This window comes from Plecotus auritus (assembly GCF_963455305.1).
Source record: "Plecotus auritus genome assembly, chromosome: 2".
In the NCBI taxonomy this organism is placed as follows: Eukaryota; Metazoa; Chordata; class Mammalia; order Chiroptera; family Vespertilionidae; genus Plecotus; species Plecotus auritus.
Genome location: NC_137771.1, coordinates 25397450 through 25413857, shown reverse-complemented (window position 1 = coordinate 25413857; position 16408 = coordinate 25397450). Strand labels below are relative to the sequence as shown.

At 52.6% G+C, this 16408-nt stretch overlaps 1 protein-coding gene and 1 pseudogene across 4 annotated transcripts; both read left to right on the top strand.

The window, feature by feature from the left end:
• Window positions 1-428: 428 nt before the first annotated feature.
• On the top strand, window positions 429-9188 carry FHL3 (four and a half LIM domains 3). Of its 3 annotated transcripts, XM_080656083.1 has the most exons (7): window positions 429-532; window positions 854-981; window positions 6397-6570; window positions 6662-6836; window positions 7810-7979; window positions 8102-8288; window positions 8415-9188. In XM_080656083.1, the coding sequence occupies exons 3-7, from the start codon at window positions 6415-6417 to the stop codon at window positions 8567-8569; spliced, it is 843 nt and encodes a 280-aa protein (XP_080512209.1). In that variant the 5' UTR covers window positions 429-532; window positions 854-981; window positions 6397-6414; the 3' UTR covers window positions 8570-9188. The 3 variants fall into 3 exon arrangements, with proteins under 3 accessions (XP_080512209.1, XP_080512208.1, XP_080512210.1); XM_080656082.1 differs by lacking the exons at window positions 429-532; window positions 854-981 and adding an exon at window positions 1344-1543; XM_080656084.1 differs by lacking the exons at window positions 429-532; window positions 854-981 and adding an exon at window positions 1412-1458.
• A 6203-nt stretch (window positions 9189-15391) lies between these two features.
• LOC308242696 (large ribosomal subunit protein uL22-like) lies at window positions 15392-15955 on the top strand (annotated as a pseudogene). The gene has a single exon. The product of its transcript is annotated as a large ribosomal subunit protein uL22-like (transcript).
• The last annotated feature ends 453 nt before the right edge of the window (window positions 15956-16408 follow it).

The window sequence follows — 16408 nt, the reverse complement described above, 5'->3', positions numbered from 1 at the left end:
CTGCAGTAGGTACTGGGAATGGGGTGATGATCAGGAAGGACCCATTTCCTGCCCTCGTGGCACGTAACAGTTTAGGCATCAAGAACACCAATAATGAACATGCCATTGTTAATTTTGAAAGGAAACCTAGCTTCAGGGGTGACTTGGGACCCAGTAAAGCAGGCAAGTGATTCAGAGATGGCAGAGGAGGATTCCCAGGAGTCCCAGCCTGGGAGGGAATGGGTCTCTGCTCTGACAGCTCGGCTGGACCCAGCTTGGGGATGGAAGAGCCTCTGTGGCACCTGAATCTCCACTCGAGGTGCTGAGGTTGTTTCCAGGATTGATTTTGTTGTCTCTTGTTTTGCAAACAGCGCAGCAGAGCCTCCTCCTCCCTTCCCCACCCTTCCAGATCGAGGCTATTTATTCCTAGTGACAAGCCTGAGGCTCCCAGGAGGGGTGGCCTCAAAGACCTGGTGGGGCCTTGCGTCCCTGGCAGGCGCCAGTCCTCCCTCCAGGGCACAGAGAGGAAGCCAGAGAGTTGGAAACTGTAGAGGTGAGGAAGGAGGGGTTCCCTCCACCACCCATGAAGTGCCCTGACCCTGCACACTCCTCCCTGAGAAGCCTAAAAATCATGGGGCCAAGGATTAGGGTCTCCCCTGGGCTTCAAAGGTCAAAACTATTCCTGGCACTGTGTAAACCTAGGCAGGACTTTTCAGTCCCAGGATGCAGCTGGAGGTGAGGAGGTGGCTACTTCTGTTTTTGTCACTCAGAGATGTGGACTAAAGCCCTTTGAAAGTCAAGTCCCTATGGGGGTGCACGGGGGGGGGGGGGGGGGGGGGGAATCCTCTCTTCACTCCGTGTTTCCACCACCTAGGTCACTGACAGGGCCATGACCCTGGGTCAAAAACCACCCTCTCCTCCAGGCTGGATTAAGGCCTTTCACAAACTCGGGCTGAGTGTGACCCCTGGGAGAAACTGGTGTGGGGAGAAGGACACGAAGAGGTATGAAGATTCTTGGTCCTCAAATGGACTTCCGTCGGTGGGTCCGGTACCCCTTGCCCGAGTTTGAAGACGGCAGTCTCCCGCTTGCAGCTGGGGGACGGGGAGGTGGGGGCAGCAGGGGGAAAGGGGCAAGCAGGGAGAGGCTGAAAAGGCTGCAGGATGGGGACAGGGGCGGGGTCCTGGCCGCCCGGGAAGGGTGGGAGAGCCAGGTTAGGCTGGGCCCGAGGAGGGGGACTGGAGCGTGCTTCCAGTCTAAGGGAGGCGGGGCCGGGTCTGCCCCCCCCCCCCCCCCCGACTCGGCGATCGCGGGCGGGAGGCGGGGTCCGCACCGGCGGGCAGGGGCGGGGGGGCGGGGTCCGGGCGGGGCGGGCTGGGCGCTCACTTCCTCGGGGAGGGGTTGGGGCCGCGCTCCCACTCGCCCACACGGTCCGGGAGCCGCCGGCAGCTCGCTTGGCCCCCGCGCGGCCCGGCCCGCAGGTAGAAGCGTGGAGGGACCCGGGCCCGTCTTCCCGCACATCCCCCCTCGCCACGAGCGCGCCCCGCTGCCGCCGCCCGCTTCGAGGTGAGCTCCCCGCCGAGCCCGGCTCCGATCCCAGCTCCTGGCCCCAGCCCTGGAGCCGCGGACAGAGCGGCGGCGGCCTGCCCCCTGCCCGCTGCCCCCGCCTGGGTCTGGCCGCGGGCGCCCGGGGCGCTGAGCCCCGGAGGGCGACCTCCAGACCACTCTGCTCCCGGCCACCGGCGGGGCGGGGGTGCCGCGGGAGTGGGCGGGGGAGGGGGCCAAGTTTGAAATGGAAAAGCCAGAGTCTCGAAATAGAGACCGGAGGGTCCTAGAAACTGAGGTTCCCAAAAGCCCAGTGGAATGGGAGACCGAGACCGGGACCAGGACCGGGACGCGGGAGGCAGGCTCAGACAGGAGGCTGCAGTTACTTGAAACAGGACAGGGACTTGGGCTTAGAGTCAATGAGAGACAGCTCCAGGTATAGGCACCAACCCAGGTTTTGTGGAGCTTTTTAGGAAAAAGCGTACAGTGAATCTAGTGACCACTGCATAAGGCCCTTCCCAGTGTTGGGGGCAGAAATAAGGCAGCCTGAACCCCTTGGTTGTCCAGTTACACCAGGGCCGTGGGATCCTGGTCAGTGAGGGGCCCAGGAGCCTAAGCTTCCTTAGCCTGGCTGTGAATCCGCCTCTGGGAGGCCTTCAGAGCCTGAGACAGAGACACTCCCGCATGCAGAGAGCTGAGAGATGGAGAACTGGATGGGGTGGGGACCAAGACATTTCCCAGTAGAGACACTAAGAGACTAGACGTGGTTGTTCAGAGGTAGAAATTCACAGAGGCGAGCTGTTGGGAGATGGCCAGTCAGAGATACAGAGACACCCACTACATACAGACAGTTGTGAAGTGTGCAGACACACAGGCACGGGCTGTGGAACAGCGCTAGATGCAGGAGACTGAGATTTAATGGAGGCTCACTGGCCGCCTCCCGGACAGAGCAAGAGAGACTCGGGCCCAAAAGATTGGGAAGCAAGAATGTGGGGAAACACAAACTCGGGGCCAACTTAGTCCCCATGAGGAGAGGACCTGAGACTGTAAGATTAAGAGCAAGAGCCCCAGGCATATACAAAGACAGTTTCAACTTATTTTTAAACTCGGGTCTTGGACGGGCTGCTTCAGCCCTGGGGGACTCGGGGTGAATGAACTGTTCCTCTCTTGTCCCCAGAGCAGCTGCTGGATCCTGCTTCCCACCCCCCTTTCCCTTAAACTGCTCTGACTCCCAGGCCCCAGGACAGGGAGGGGGAGTGGGGGGTTGGGGTAGGTGCCTGCTAGCAGGGGGTGGGAGTAGGGGTGGGGAGAGTTCAATGTCTCCCCTTTAGTCTCCTGTCAACTCCAGGGAGCTAGAGGAGGGGTCTGTTCTGATCCTGGCTCACAGCTGTGGGGCCTGGCCAGGGATATGGACAGTGGGGGCTGGAGGGAGGCAAAAAGGTTGAGCGGTTGGCATGGGTAATTGGAAAGGCTCCTGGGTGTCTTCCAATGGCAGGGCTGGCAGCTGGAGAGAAGAGCCGGGCTCCTGTACTACTGATGTCACCCAGCATCTCATGTCCCCCTGCTCTTAAGTGCTTTCCCCCCATTCCACCACCATTGCAGCATTTCTAGGGAAAGAGAAACAGCAAAGGGCCCCTGGGCTCTCTGATACCTGAATGATCTTGAGTATGCCCCTGCCCCGTCCCTGGCCTCTGTGCCGCACTACCCGTCTGCTTGCCTTTTGTGAGACCTGATGAGACGGTGGGTGGGTGGGAATGCACTTTGCGAGAGGAGAGCGCATCCAGATGTGTGCACCTGTGTACCTGTGTGAGGGGGTCTCAGAGTTATGATTGCTGGAGTCAGGCTGACCCCATAGCCTGGGCTTCTTTGGTGCCCCAAGTGTACATAGGGATTCCCTCTTTGTTCTCTCCCTGGGCCTACACTAGGAATGTCCAGGTCAAACCCAGGCCAGCTCCCCGATCCAGGCCTGGCTGAGAAACTATTGTCTGACCCCCGTATGAGGGAGGGGCTAATAATAAAAACACGAATATCCTCCATTTACTGACAACTAACTAACTCAAGGGGCTTTCCCAGTATCATCACATTTTAGCCCGACAATAAACCCAGGAGGTAGGAGGTAGTAGTAGATGGGAAAACAGGCTCGGAGAGCGTGAGTGGCTTGCCCAAGATCACCCAGGTTTATATTTCACAGCTCAAGCCTCTACACACCACATGCCACAGCCATTTATCCAGCTATTCTGAGCTCTGAGAGGTGCCAGATGTGTGTCTGGGTCAGGTGTAGAGGTGTGTGTCCTGGTGGGGGTAGGGGCTGAGCGCCATCTGGCCACCAGAGCAGTCTCCCCTGCACAGCCCTCCCCACCATGAAGGAACACAAGACTGGCTCCCTCGGTCCCCCAGTCCTGCCAGGGAACGGGGGAGGAGGGAAATGGGCAGAGACAGGTGGGCCTTGATAGTGCCCTTCACTCTGTCCTCACTGGAGCCCGGCTGGACAGACTAGGGGATTCTGGGAAGGAAACAGAAGCCATGCCCATACCCTATTTGGGGTGTCCCTGTCTCAGAGTGGTGACTGCCTCCCAGGGGGTGGGCCCAAGGCTAGCATGGGCCTGGGAAGGTGGTGGCTGCTTAGAGCCAAGCCAGGAAGGAAGGAAAAGGCCCCAGGCACTCCTGGACAGAGGCATAGCCACACTCCACCTGTGTGCCCCCTGCTGCCCATGGCTGACAGCCCAGGCAATCCTCAGATGCTGGGCCAGAGGAAACCCAGGCCTGAGTGGTGGGAAGCGGGGTTTCTAGGCGGGGGGTACCCTCCACCCTGCAGCATAGCCCCTACCCCAGAAGTCCCTGCTCTGAAGACCCCAGCTTCTGGTGGCCTCATGCCCTGGCCAGGGTATGAAGTGAGTGTCCTCGCACTGTACAGAAGGACAGCTATGAGCTCACGAGCCATCCCTTCAGAAGAGCCAGATCCTACAGGCTTGGGGCGTCTGTTGGCGCCTGGAGTCTGAACTCCAAGGCAGAGCAACGCTTGTTGGCGAGAATTTCCCACTGTGGGTGGCTGAGAAAAGGAGGGCTTTCCCTTCAACTTGAGCCAGGGCAGGCTCTGGGGACTGCCAGTTCCTGAGGTCTAATGTGGAGGGAGTAGGTTGGTGGGTTCCTTTGTACTCCCCAGGCTCATCTGTGCTGTGAGAACATGCCCTTCCTATGGGTCCTGCGGGTTCCTCTCCACCACCCCGGGATCCCTGTCCTCAGAGAGCAGGCTTCATGATGGAGGAGGCTAGAGGTGGGGAGCTCTGAATCTGGGGCAAGAGAGCGGTGTCAGGGGCAACAGAAGGGACCAGGAACCCCATTTCCCCACCACCACCCCCACTCCCCATGCTCCTGTTCCAGAGGCAGCTGTGTGGATGACCTCATCCCACAAACATGCTTTGTTCCTGAGAAAATGGAAAGTGTCTGAGGTTTGGTGGGGGGAGTGGGTGTCTGCAGCAACAGCTCTTAGGGCTCCCCCTTGCCTGACTCCCCATCCGAAAGGGGGTCTGATTGGGGAGAAAATGTCTTCAGTGGCTCCCTCTCTCACCCTTCACTCCCCCACCCCAAACCCTTAGAAATCAGAAAAGCTGGGGAGAGGCTGTCTCTCCCAGAGGCAGGAGGAGGGAAATTGTGACCCAGGGGACGGAAAGATTCCTGGGTTTTGCCAGATGCTGCCAAGCATGATGCCCCCCAGCAGGAGATGGCAGGGAGGCACGCTGCATAATGTCTCCAGTTCCCCTCTCCCGCCCCAGGCATTTCATTTCCCTTTTCTCTCCCCTGTTGCTGGTAAAACCTGACATCTGGCCATCTGGGCTGCCACAGCTGCTGCAGATGTTGCAGGCCACGGCTGCCCAGGCTGGTGTGACCAGAGACCCAGCAGGGGGTGAGAGCAGAGAGTCCAGCTGGGGAAACTTGCCTGGGTCCAGCTTGCAGGATTTCCTTCCTGCTTAAACCCAGGCTGAGCCTCTGAAGTCCTTATTGCTGGGCTGACTCTCCTGGGAGGTGAGGCTCAATGACATCGCCTCCTCCACCTCCACCATTCTTCCGCTCAGCATACCTCTAACATCCCACTGCTTCCTGGATGGGGACAGACAGGAACAGCCCATTCCCATCCCTAAGCTCCCCACTCCAGACCTCTGGGTAGGGGCTCCTTTATCTGCATCCCAAGGGTCCCTTCCTAGGAGTCAGGAGAGGGTGGAGTGCTGTTCATACAGGATAGGATGGGGTGGCTTTCTGCCCCTGCTCTTGCCCCCTTGGGGACAGTAGGGACAGTGGAGGCTAAACTCAGGCTGGGGCAGGAAATGAGTCACTGACCCAGGAAAAGCCCCCTCACCCCAGATCTGCCAGGGCCCAGATAAGAAAACAACTTCTGCTTCCTGATTTTTTCCTGACCCCCTTCTACCCCCACCGTCAAATACAGAAACAAACATGCAGGACTCCTGGGTTCCCAGAAGCACCCTTTCCCCATCACCACCTACTCTGACCTGGCATTTCTTTCTTTTAAAAAAAAAAATATATATATATATATATATATTTTTTTTTTTTTTAATTAAATTCAGAGAGGAAGGGAGAGAGAGAGAGACATCAATGATGAGAGAGAATTATTGATCGGCTGCCTCCTGCACGCCCCACACTGGGGATCGAGCCCACAACCCAGGCATGTGCCCTGACCAGGAATCGAACTGTGACCTCCTGGTTCATAGGTCGGCACTCAACTACTGAGCCATACTGGCTGGGCTGACCTGGCATTTTCTATGCCTGGCCTCTTGCTCTTTATTTATTGCCAAGGCTCCTGCAAGGAGTTAAGCCACAGCCCTTCTTGGTGACCCTGTTGCACCTTGTGTCCCTAACAGGGCTCACTCACAGCCACCATGAGCGAGGCCTTTGACTGTGCAAAATGCAGTGAGTCCCTGTATGGCCGAAAATACATCCAGACAGACAACGGCCCCTACTGCGTACCCTGCTACGACAACACCTTCGCCAACACCTGTGCTGAGTGCCAGCAGCTAATTGGGCATGACTCGAGGGTAAGGACCAGACCAGGCAGGGGGGCAGGGAGTGGGTGGAGGCTGGAGGGAGGGGATAAAGGTGCCAGTGCCCCTGCGACGCTTCCGGCAGGAGCTATTCTACGAAGACCGCCACTTCCACGAGGGCTGCTTCCGCTGCTGCCGCTGCCAGCGCTCCCTAGCCGATGAGCCCTTCACCTGCCAGGACAGTGAGCTGCTCTGCAACGACTGCTACTGCAGTGCCTTCTCCTCACAGTGCTCTGCCTGTGGGGAGACCGTCATGCCGGGTACGTCCCCGGGGCTCATTGCGTGTGGGACCGGCATGCCTGGCATCTGTGTAGGGTTCATGCATGTGCAAGGGACTGGCACGCCTGTCTGATACATACATGGAGGTTTATACAGTAAAGACCTGCACCGGCAGCATGTTCTTAGAAACTTAGCATATGCAGGATCTGTCGTGCTTATATGGTCTTGGGAACTTAGCATGCATAGGGACTGGCATGCACAGGTATGCACTTGAAAGCTTAGCATGTACGGGAACTGACAAGCCTAGTACATTCCTGAGGGTTTAATATGCGCTGGACCGGTGGACCTGGTATACACCTGTGGGCTTACCATGTATGGACAAACTGACACACCTTGGGGCTTAGCATGTCAAAAGAGCTGTATGTTTGGTGCATGTAGGAGCTAAGCATATGCTGAGACTGCCATGCTTGGTACAGTGGGTCTTGGTGTGTGCAGAGACAGATAAATAGAGGGCTTAACGTGTGTGCTGAGTGCATGCTTAATAGATAGGTGTAAGGATTTAGAATATGTGGAGAAGGGCATGATTGGGATATGCAGGGGCTTACATGTACTGAACCTACCGTGTTCAGAACTTTAGAACTTGCTTGGCTAGTATAAGTGGGGTATTTGTGGGTGTGCTAAAACCATCAAATCTGGTGCGTAAGGGCCTAGCATATACTGAGTCATCATGCCTATGACATGAGACAGTCATTTCTATTCCATATGAGGACTTCACATATGCCAAACCCTCATGTCTAGTATATGGGGCCTAGCATGTGCATGGCCAACATGTCCAGTGTTTGGGGGAGGTTAGCATGTACAATATGTGTGGTGGGGGCCCTGCTGCATGTGCATGGACACCACTGCCTGAGCTATGGAAACAGTGGGGATTCTCCTGGGGAACGGGGCCATAGCAGAGGGTGGCACTCAGGAGCTTGGCACACAGCTTCTGAGTGGGACTCCTGTTCCCCACAGGGTCCCGGAAGCTGGAGTATGGAGGCCAGACGTGGCACGAGCACTGCTTCCTGTGCAGCGGCTGTGAGCAGCCACTGGGCTCCCGTTCCTTCGTGCCCGACAAGGGTGCTCACTACTGCGTGCCCTGCTATGAGAACAAGTTTGCTCCTCGCTGTGCCCGCTGCAGCAAGGTGGGGGCTGGGCCAGCAGGGTGGGGCCCTGGTCTCCACTGTATGATGGGTGGGGGTGAGCAAGGCTCTGTTATGGGGTGGGAATCCCCACTCCCCCCTGCTGACAGATGCTGCCCCCACAGACGCTGACACAGGGTGGCGTGACATACCGTGACCAGCCTTGGCATCGAGAATGCCTGGTCTGCACTGGGTGCCAGACACCCCTGGCAGGGCAGCAGTTCACCTCCCGGGACGATGATCCCTACTGTGTGGCCTGTTTTGGAGAACTCTTTGCACCCAAGTGCAGCAGCTGCAAGCGCCCCATCACAGGTGGGAGAAGGGTCAAATAACTGAGAGGGTGGGGTGCAGGCAAGGGAATGGGATCTGGGATTGGATGAGACCGAGGGCCAGGACCACCCTCTAGGTCAGCAGAGCTAACTTCCAGCCTCCCTCCAGGACTCGGTGGGGGCAAGTACGTGTCCTTTGAAGACCGCCACTGGCACCACAGCTGCTTCACCTGCGCCCGCTGCTCCACCTCCCTGGTGGGCCAAGGCTTCGTGCCCGACGGAGACAAAGTGCTGTGCCAGGGCTGCAGCCAGGGAGGACCCTGAGCCAGGGCTCCTGGGCCCAGGCCCTCCCAAACCAGGGCCCTGAGGACTAAGGCTCCTTGTCCAAACCACCTCTGGGACCCAGCCTCTCCCCAATTTGGGGCTCCCCCTGGGCTCCAGGATTCAGCTCCCCACTCCAACATCCCCAAACTGGTACTCCCTGGCCCAGGGTCCCCAAACCTGGGCTCTTTCGGACCCTCTACCATTCATATCTCCTCCCAAGCCTGAACTCTAGAACTCAGCCCTGTCCCCTAGAGTTGTGGTTCCCAGACCAATCCCTCTCCCCAAATCAGGGCTCTAGATCCCACCCCTCCAAACCTGGACTCAGAACCAGGCCCTTCAGTCTAGGCTTCCCGGCAGACTTTAGGTCTCCTATGGGTGCCTGCGAAGTCCTGTACTCAGGCTTGACCCTCCCCACCCCATTCCACTCCTGTACCCAGGGCTGGGGCTGTTTGGGCAGCAGATCAGGGGTTCACTGGTTAGAAGGTCCTAGGGTACAGGGTTTTGCCCAGCCCGCAATCGTTGAGTGTTTTCTCATTTCAGCTCCATTTGCCCAGAGATGGGCAGAGGGGTGGGACTGGTTCACCCCCTTAGAGATTCTGCAATAAAGCAGTGTGAGGCAGCACAGGCCGCTGTGTGTGTGTCTGGGGATGGAGGGGAAAGAAGGTTCCTATGCAGACCAGGAGACTCTGAGGCTATTCCAGGCCTCAGTGCAGCAGAGGGGGGAGCTGCGGGTCACAGGATGGGAAATCTCTCCGGAGAAAGGGGATCCCCGCCGCCGCCGCTGCTACCGTCCCTCTAGGGCTTAACCTGCCAACCCCCTGCTGGCTAAGGGCCCTTTCCTCCCCGGAGAAAGGAGGGGTTTACGGGAGCGCCTGGGTACTGGTGGGTTTCCCCGTCTGGTACAAATTGTCCCCCTCCCTTAGTAGTCCTTTCCAAACCCCGCAGAGCCCCCGGTACGGAGCCCCAGTCTGGGCCCAGACCCTCAGTCCCCTTCCCCCCCTCTTCCCGAGGATTAGCGGAGGCGGCCCGGGATCCGCTCGCGGCCGCACGTTTTTTGCCAAAAAAGGCAAGGATGCAGCTGCACGCGCCACGGGAACATCTGGATCCGATTCCCGGCATGAATGGGTCACGGCCCCGCCTCCCCACCCCCATGATTCAAGGGCGGGGGCGTGAGCCAGCAGAGGGGGCTGGCCCCCAAAGTGGGGAGATGGGGCGGAGCGCTGCCCCCCCTCACCCGGCGTCCGACGCCCCGGGTCTGCCTGCTCTGCGGCCTGTGGTCTGCGCTCGCGGTCCCACTGTCGGAGACGGAAGGCTGTGGGCACTCCCTGCGCGCTCGGGCTGAGGTGCTCAGAGGCGCTCAAGGTCTCGCCCGCAGCCTCCTGGGGTGGGGGCCGGCGCCGCCGCCGCAGCGGGCCCTCGCCTCCCGTGGAGGAGGGGCCCTCGGTCCGGCACAGCCGCGTGATTATATGTATCGCGTATAAAATCCTCCCTGAAATCCTATGGGGCGGGCATTTTTCCATTTCACAGAGGTGGAGACTCCGCGGGCCAGTTCCCCCCAAGTTACAATAGGTAGTCACTGGTAGATCCGGGATTCTGATCGGCTTCATACTGTCTCCCTGACCCTCTTCGAATTCTAAACTTTCTGAGGCCGTGGTTGACATTTTCAAATGCCCACCATGTGTGCTTATAATTTAATGATTATATGTTTCCATTTTTGTCTCTTCGACCAGCCCCTGTGAGGACTGGGCTCGCCCTGCCTTGCTTGCCCGTCCATTCTCAGCTCCCGGCACTTACTACATGTTCAATAAATACTTGTTGGGGAACAGTAGTCCAAGCCTAGGAAACAGCTGGTGCAAAGGCCTGGAGGCCTGAAAAAAAACACATAGGGTGCTTTGAGGAAGCAGCAAGCAATTTCATTTGGAGGAAGTGCCAAGAGACTTAAAATGGCAAGCAGAAGCCAGGTCATGAAAAGTCAAATGCCAAGTTAAACAGACCTCACCCTGCGGGGAGAGCAGCCAGTGGAAATGTTTAAGCAAGGACATGAGATGATCACTCTGGCTGCTGTATGAATAATAGATAGGAGAGTAAGATGAGCAGGCTGGTTAGGAGGCTAGTGCTGTGGTCCAGGTGAGAGATAATGACACAGGTGGCAGCAGGGGTGGAAAAGACGGGACTTGGTGACTGGTTGGGCAGAGTGGGGAAGAAGAAGGTTTGAGGGAAAGGAAGGTATCAGGTGAATGGTGTTGCTCAGATGATCTACCCACCTAAGGAAGAGATGTGCAGATACAATACTGAGTCATTGATTTCAAGATAAACATTTTTCAGATTTAACATCTCAAAAAGCAAATGCATTGTATAATCTAAGGTGTGACCTGGTTTATTTGACAATTTATTTTCTTTCTTCCTTAGTGGAACATAAAATAATGGGGAGGTTAACATTTTAGAGGAGCTCATATTCAATAACATACAGTAGATCCCAAACCTGAGCCTCAACCCTCCCCACCCCCACCAAAAAAAAAAGATACACTCTGAGTCTCCACAATACTGAATGGAGATTTCTTACTCTTTCCTAGTGGTGCAGGAAAAGCCTCTAGTGAGGCATTGTACCTGGGGTCCTCTCCCTAACGTTGAGGTCTTGCTTAAATTTTTAGACACCCCATGAATAGGCAAGACAAGAGTCATTATCTCAATGTTATTTTACAAACTTGTAAAGCAAAAAGCAATGCATGCCTATTGTAGCAAAACTGAATCCCCAAAAGTAAAGAGAACAAAAGGTAAATCACTGATAATTTCATGGTATATTACAGCCTCTTAGTTCTTTTTTGCTAAGCATGCATGTGCATATGTATTTTTATTTCTAAGTTTATTTGTCAATTGAAAAAAGTCATATATGTATATGTGTGTTTTTTAAGCTTATCAGGCTATACTTTGGGTACAAAGAAAAATTCCCTTCCATACCAGATCTTCCAGGCTACCTCCTCATGAACAACCGCTGTTTACTGTTATTGGTTATCCTTAGAGAAAGAATCTCTTTAGGCTTCTATTTTTATACACACTGTTGTGCATCAGGCTTTTTTCACTTTGGGTGACCATATTTCCATATGAGTTTATACAGATTTTTAAAACAGCTTTATTGAAGTATAAGTTATGTGGACCCCAGGAAGAGATTTATTTGATGTGAACCCCAAGAATGAATTTATTTGCTGAGGTGGACTCCCCAGGTTCAACCAACAACCTAAATTTTACAAATAGAGAGAGTCTAGCAGCCATCTACTGGGAGGGGCTTCTCACGTACTCTGTATACCAGGAAGAATCTCTGATTGAACATGCGTTTCCTGGCACTATGCCCTCCTTGTTTATGTCATCAGAGTCAACTATTGTTATTTTTTAAAATATTTTTAAAGATATATTTTTATTGATTCCAGAGAGGAAGGGAGAAAGAGAGAGAGATAGAAACATCAGTGATGAGAAAGAATCATTGATCTGCTGCCTCCTGCATGCCCCCCCCCCCACCTTACTGGGGATGGAGCCTGCAACCCAGGCATGTGCCCCTGACTGGAATCATACCCAGGACCCTTCAGTCCGTAGACCGATGCTCTATCCACTGAACCAAACCAGCTAGGGCTGTTACTATTTTTTAATCCTTACCCTATATGTTTTTTTTTTATTGATTTTAGAGAGAGAGGAAGGGAGAAGGGGAGAGAGAGAGAAACATTGAGGTGAGAGAAACTTCAATAGGTTGCCTCCCACATGTGCTCCAACAGGGAATCGAACTGCAACTTGAGTATATGTGCCCTGACGAGGAATCAAACCCCTGACCCTTCAGTGTTTTTATAATGATGCTCCACCCAACTGAGCCATACTGGTTAGGGCTTGAGTCAACTATTATAAAGGATATCCTGCTTTCACCTTTCAGCCAATGGACTGAGACCTGCCCCAACCAATCAGAATTGTGTGATTCAGACCAATCAGAACTGTGTGAATTGGGTATCTCACTTACATAAAATGGACCTAATTACTAGTAGGAACCTGGGTGGGAACTTTGGTATAAAGAACAACCCTCCCCCAAGACCATACTTTCAGAGATCATTTCTATAGTTTGTTACTGGAGAATGCTTCTGAATGTGTAGCACACCCAAAACCACGAGGAGGAGGTACAGTGTCCTCTCCTGAGTGTGAAACCCGCCCTTTGGGAGAGTAAGAGGGAGCAGACACAGTCTGAGTGGTTTTTGTAAAAACAAAATCATCTTCCCCTTTATCTCAAGTGAAGTACATTTTCACTTGTTTACCGGAGGCTGTGTCTCCCCAGTTTGCAAACTATTTGCCTGAATAAAGTTTCTCCCCCCCCCCCCTTTTTTTTTTGGTTAATCCTCACCTGAGGATATTTTTTCCATTGCTTTTCAGAGAGAATGGAAGGGAGGGATAGATGGGAAGAGAGAGACACACACATTGACTGTTGCCTTCTGCCCACACCTCCACCAGGGGCGGGGAGCAAACTCACCCAGGTACGTGCCCTTGACCAGAAATTGAACCTGGGACCCTTCTAACCACTGAGCAACGCCAGCAAGGGCAAGTTTCTCCTTTTTTCATTCCAATACCATTTGGATTTGTTTCCATTTTGATGGCATCAGTGGGATCTGAAGCAGCACCCAGCCTCTCCTCCCAATGCCATCTCAGAATCAATGCCTCAGCGCCAGCAAGGTTCGATTTGGACTTGGTCCATATGGCTCTTTGGGACCTCATCCATAAAGTTTTGTGGGGACAGTGAGGCTTAAGGCGAACTTGAAGGGATAAAGGGTCATCTTCATTAGGTGTTAATGGGCAGTGCATGTTCTAAGCCCCCGTTCAATAACCAGCCACCATCTGGTACCCCAGCCAACTTTATGCACAGGACCTATGGCACAGAAAGTTGCATCTGGCTGAGTCTTTGGACAAATATCACTCAGACCCAGAATGATGTTAAATTTTGCTGGCCCAGATGGGGCTCTTTTGAAATTTCAAAACTTGCTTATTTGCAAGCATAATTGGCACAAAGAAAATACCAAACCTCCCAAAGACAATAGGAGGCTTTTTTAAACTGGTACCTTGAGAGCATTAAATGAAATCCATTATCACTTCTCTTAAAGAGAATAATTCTAAACGGAGTAAACACCTTGATAAATTAGAAAAAGGAATTTGCACCTGTGAAATTGAAGTTAAGGAGGAACCATTCGGAAACTCTCTAAATTTTGCCCATGTTATTCTGAAGCTAGACCTACTAACAACCCGCCAGAAAAAACACCCTCTTCACCTCTTCCACCACTCCCACTTCACACCCCAATTTTTCTCCCTTTTCTGCTCTTTCTGAACTTCTTGTTTTCTCCTCTCCTGATGTCTACTTCTCTTAATGCACCAGACCTTCCTCCCCGTTACTTAATAGTTCCTTTTAAGGTTGAATTGGGTGATGGAGACCATCACAATTCTTATGCCGCTTAGACTAAGTCCGAATTTATGGCCCCAGTAGAGGACTTCCCTGACCCTAAGATTAATTCCCTTGAATTTGAATGGCATTTCAATCTCATTATCAATGCCTATCAGCCTGGGTTTTCTGATCTTTATCATATTATTCACATATTTGTAGGAAATGTTTAGCCTGGACATTTTTGTTGGCCGCTGATTGGAAGACTTTGATGCCCAGGGCTTTGAGAAGGCACACAGGCCACTAAATTATTCCCCAAATCTTTTCTTGCCAAGTCATTTGGAAAGCCATATACCGTTGTCTACAAAGGACAAACCTGTTCTTGGCTATTTTGATAGATCTGAACGGACTTTCCAACAAAATTCAGGTATTAAAAAATTGAATAATGAAACTCTCAATCTGTTCAATTCCATATTTGTGGCTAGCTTTTCTAAAGCCTTTAGTACTTAGTAAAACATGACCTTAACTGGGCCACAAGACAACCCCATAATATAGCCTCTTTGGCTAACCAGCTATGTAAGACTTTAGAAAAAGACAGAAACCTAGGGCTACATCGCCCTAGATTATCAGGAAAAGATCGCTAAGCTCTAGAACTCCAACTACAACAATTAAAAGAGATGCCCTGCCCTAACTGGTTTGGCCCAGTGGATAGAGCATCAGCCTGCGGACTGAAGGGTCCCAGGTTCGATTCCAGTCAAGGGCATGTACCTTGGTTGCGGGCACATCCCCAGTAGGGGGCATGCAGGAGGCAGCTGATAGATGTTTCCAACTCTCTATCCCTCTCCCTTCCTCTCTGTAAAAAAATCAATAAAATATATTTTTTTAAAAAAAGAGCCCTAGCCGGCTTGGCTCAGTGGATAGAGTGGCAGCCTGCGGACTAAAGGGCCCCAGGTTCGATTCCAGCCAAGGGCACATCCCTGGGTTGCGGGCTCAATCCCCAGTAGGGGGTGTGCAAGAGGCAGCTGATCAATGATTCTCTCTCATCATTGATGTTTCTCTCTCTCCTTCTCCCTTCCTCTCTGAAATCAATAAAGAAATATATTTTTTTAAAAAAAAAAGAGAGAGAGAGAGATGCCCTGCTTGGCCGGTGTGGCTCAGTGGTTGAGCGTTGACCTATGAACCAGGAGGTCCTGGTTTGATTATCGGTCAGGGCACATGCCTGGGTTGCAGGTTCTATGCCCAGTGTGAGGTGTGCAGAAGGCAGCTGATCAGTGATTCTCTCATCATTGATGTTTCTATCTCTCCCTTCCTCTCTAAAATCAGTAAAATATATATTTTCTTAAAGCTGAGAAATAAATACTTAAAAAGAGAGAGAGAGAGAGATGCCCCCTCTTCTCAAAAGCAGCCAGAAGTGACCTCTGAAAATGGTTTTTTATTCACTTGACACAGAAACACCCACACAATCATACAAATCAAGAGATTAAAATCTTCATGTTCATTCTAAGAACACTCGTGAAACTGCCCAGGCCATCAAGGGTATGCATGTCCCAAAAGTCATCAAGTATCCGAAGGATGTCACTTTCCAGAAGCCATGTGTGTCATCCCGTCGTTATACTGTGGAGTTGATGGGTGTGCCCAGGTGAAGCAGTGGGGCTGGACACAGGTCGGTGGCCCAAAAAGAGTGCTGAATTTTTGCTGCATGTGCTAAAACACGCAGAGAGTAATGCTGAGCTTAAGCGTTTAGATGTAGATTCTCTGGTCATTGAGCTCCCAGGTGAATAAAGCTCCCAGGATGTGGGATGGAACCTCCAGAGCTCATGGGTGGATTAACCCATACAGGAGCTCTCCTGGCAACACACAGGATCCTTACTGAAAACGTGCAGATTGTTCCTAAACCAGAAGAGGGAAATACATCCCAGAAAAATATATCCCAGCAGAAACTGAAGAAACAAAACTTAAGAACTGGGAATAAATTCAGCATAAAATAAATACTAATAAAAATTTTAAAAGAGAGAGACATGCCCCCGAATTACCAATCTCTCAAAATCAAAATCAGAAACTTGTGGTGTTTTTTTCCTGTAAATACTTGGACATTTTAAAAGGGACTGTCTCAAATACAAACAATGACTATAACTAAACCCTGATAATGTTTACCAACCCTCATCCTTTTTTTTTTTTTTTTTAATACATTTTATTGATTTTCTTTACAGAGAGGAAGGGAGAGAGAAAGAGAGTTAGAAACATCGATGAGAGAGAAACATCGATCAGCTGCCTCTTGCACACCTCCCACCGGGGATGTGCCCGCAACCAAGGTACATGCCCTTGACCGGAATCAAACCCGGGACCTTTCAGTCCGCAGGCTGACGCTCTATCCACTGAGCCAAACGGTTAGGGCCCAACCCTCATTCTTTAAGCAGTTCTAGAGATGCTCCAGGGACATT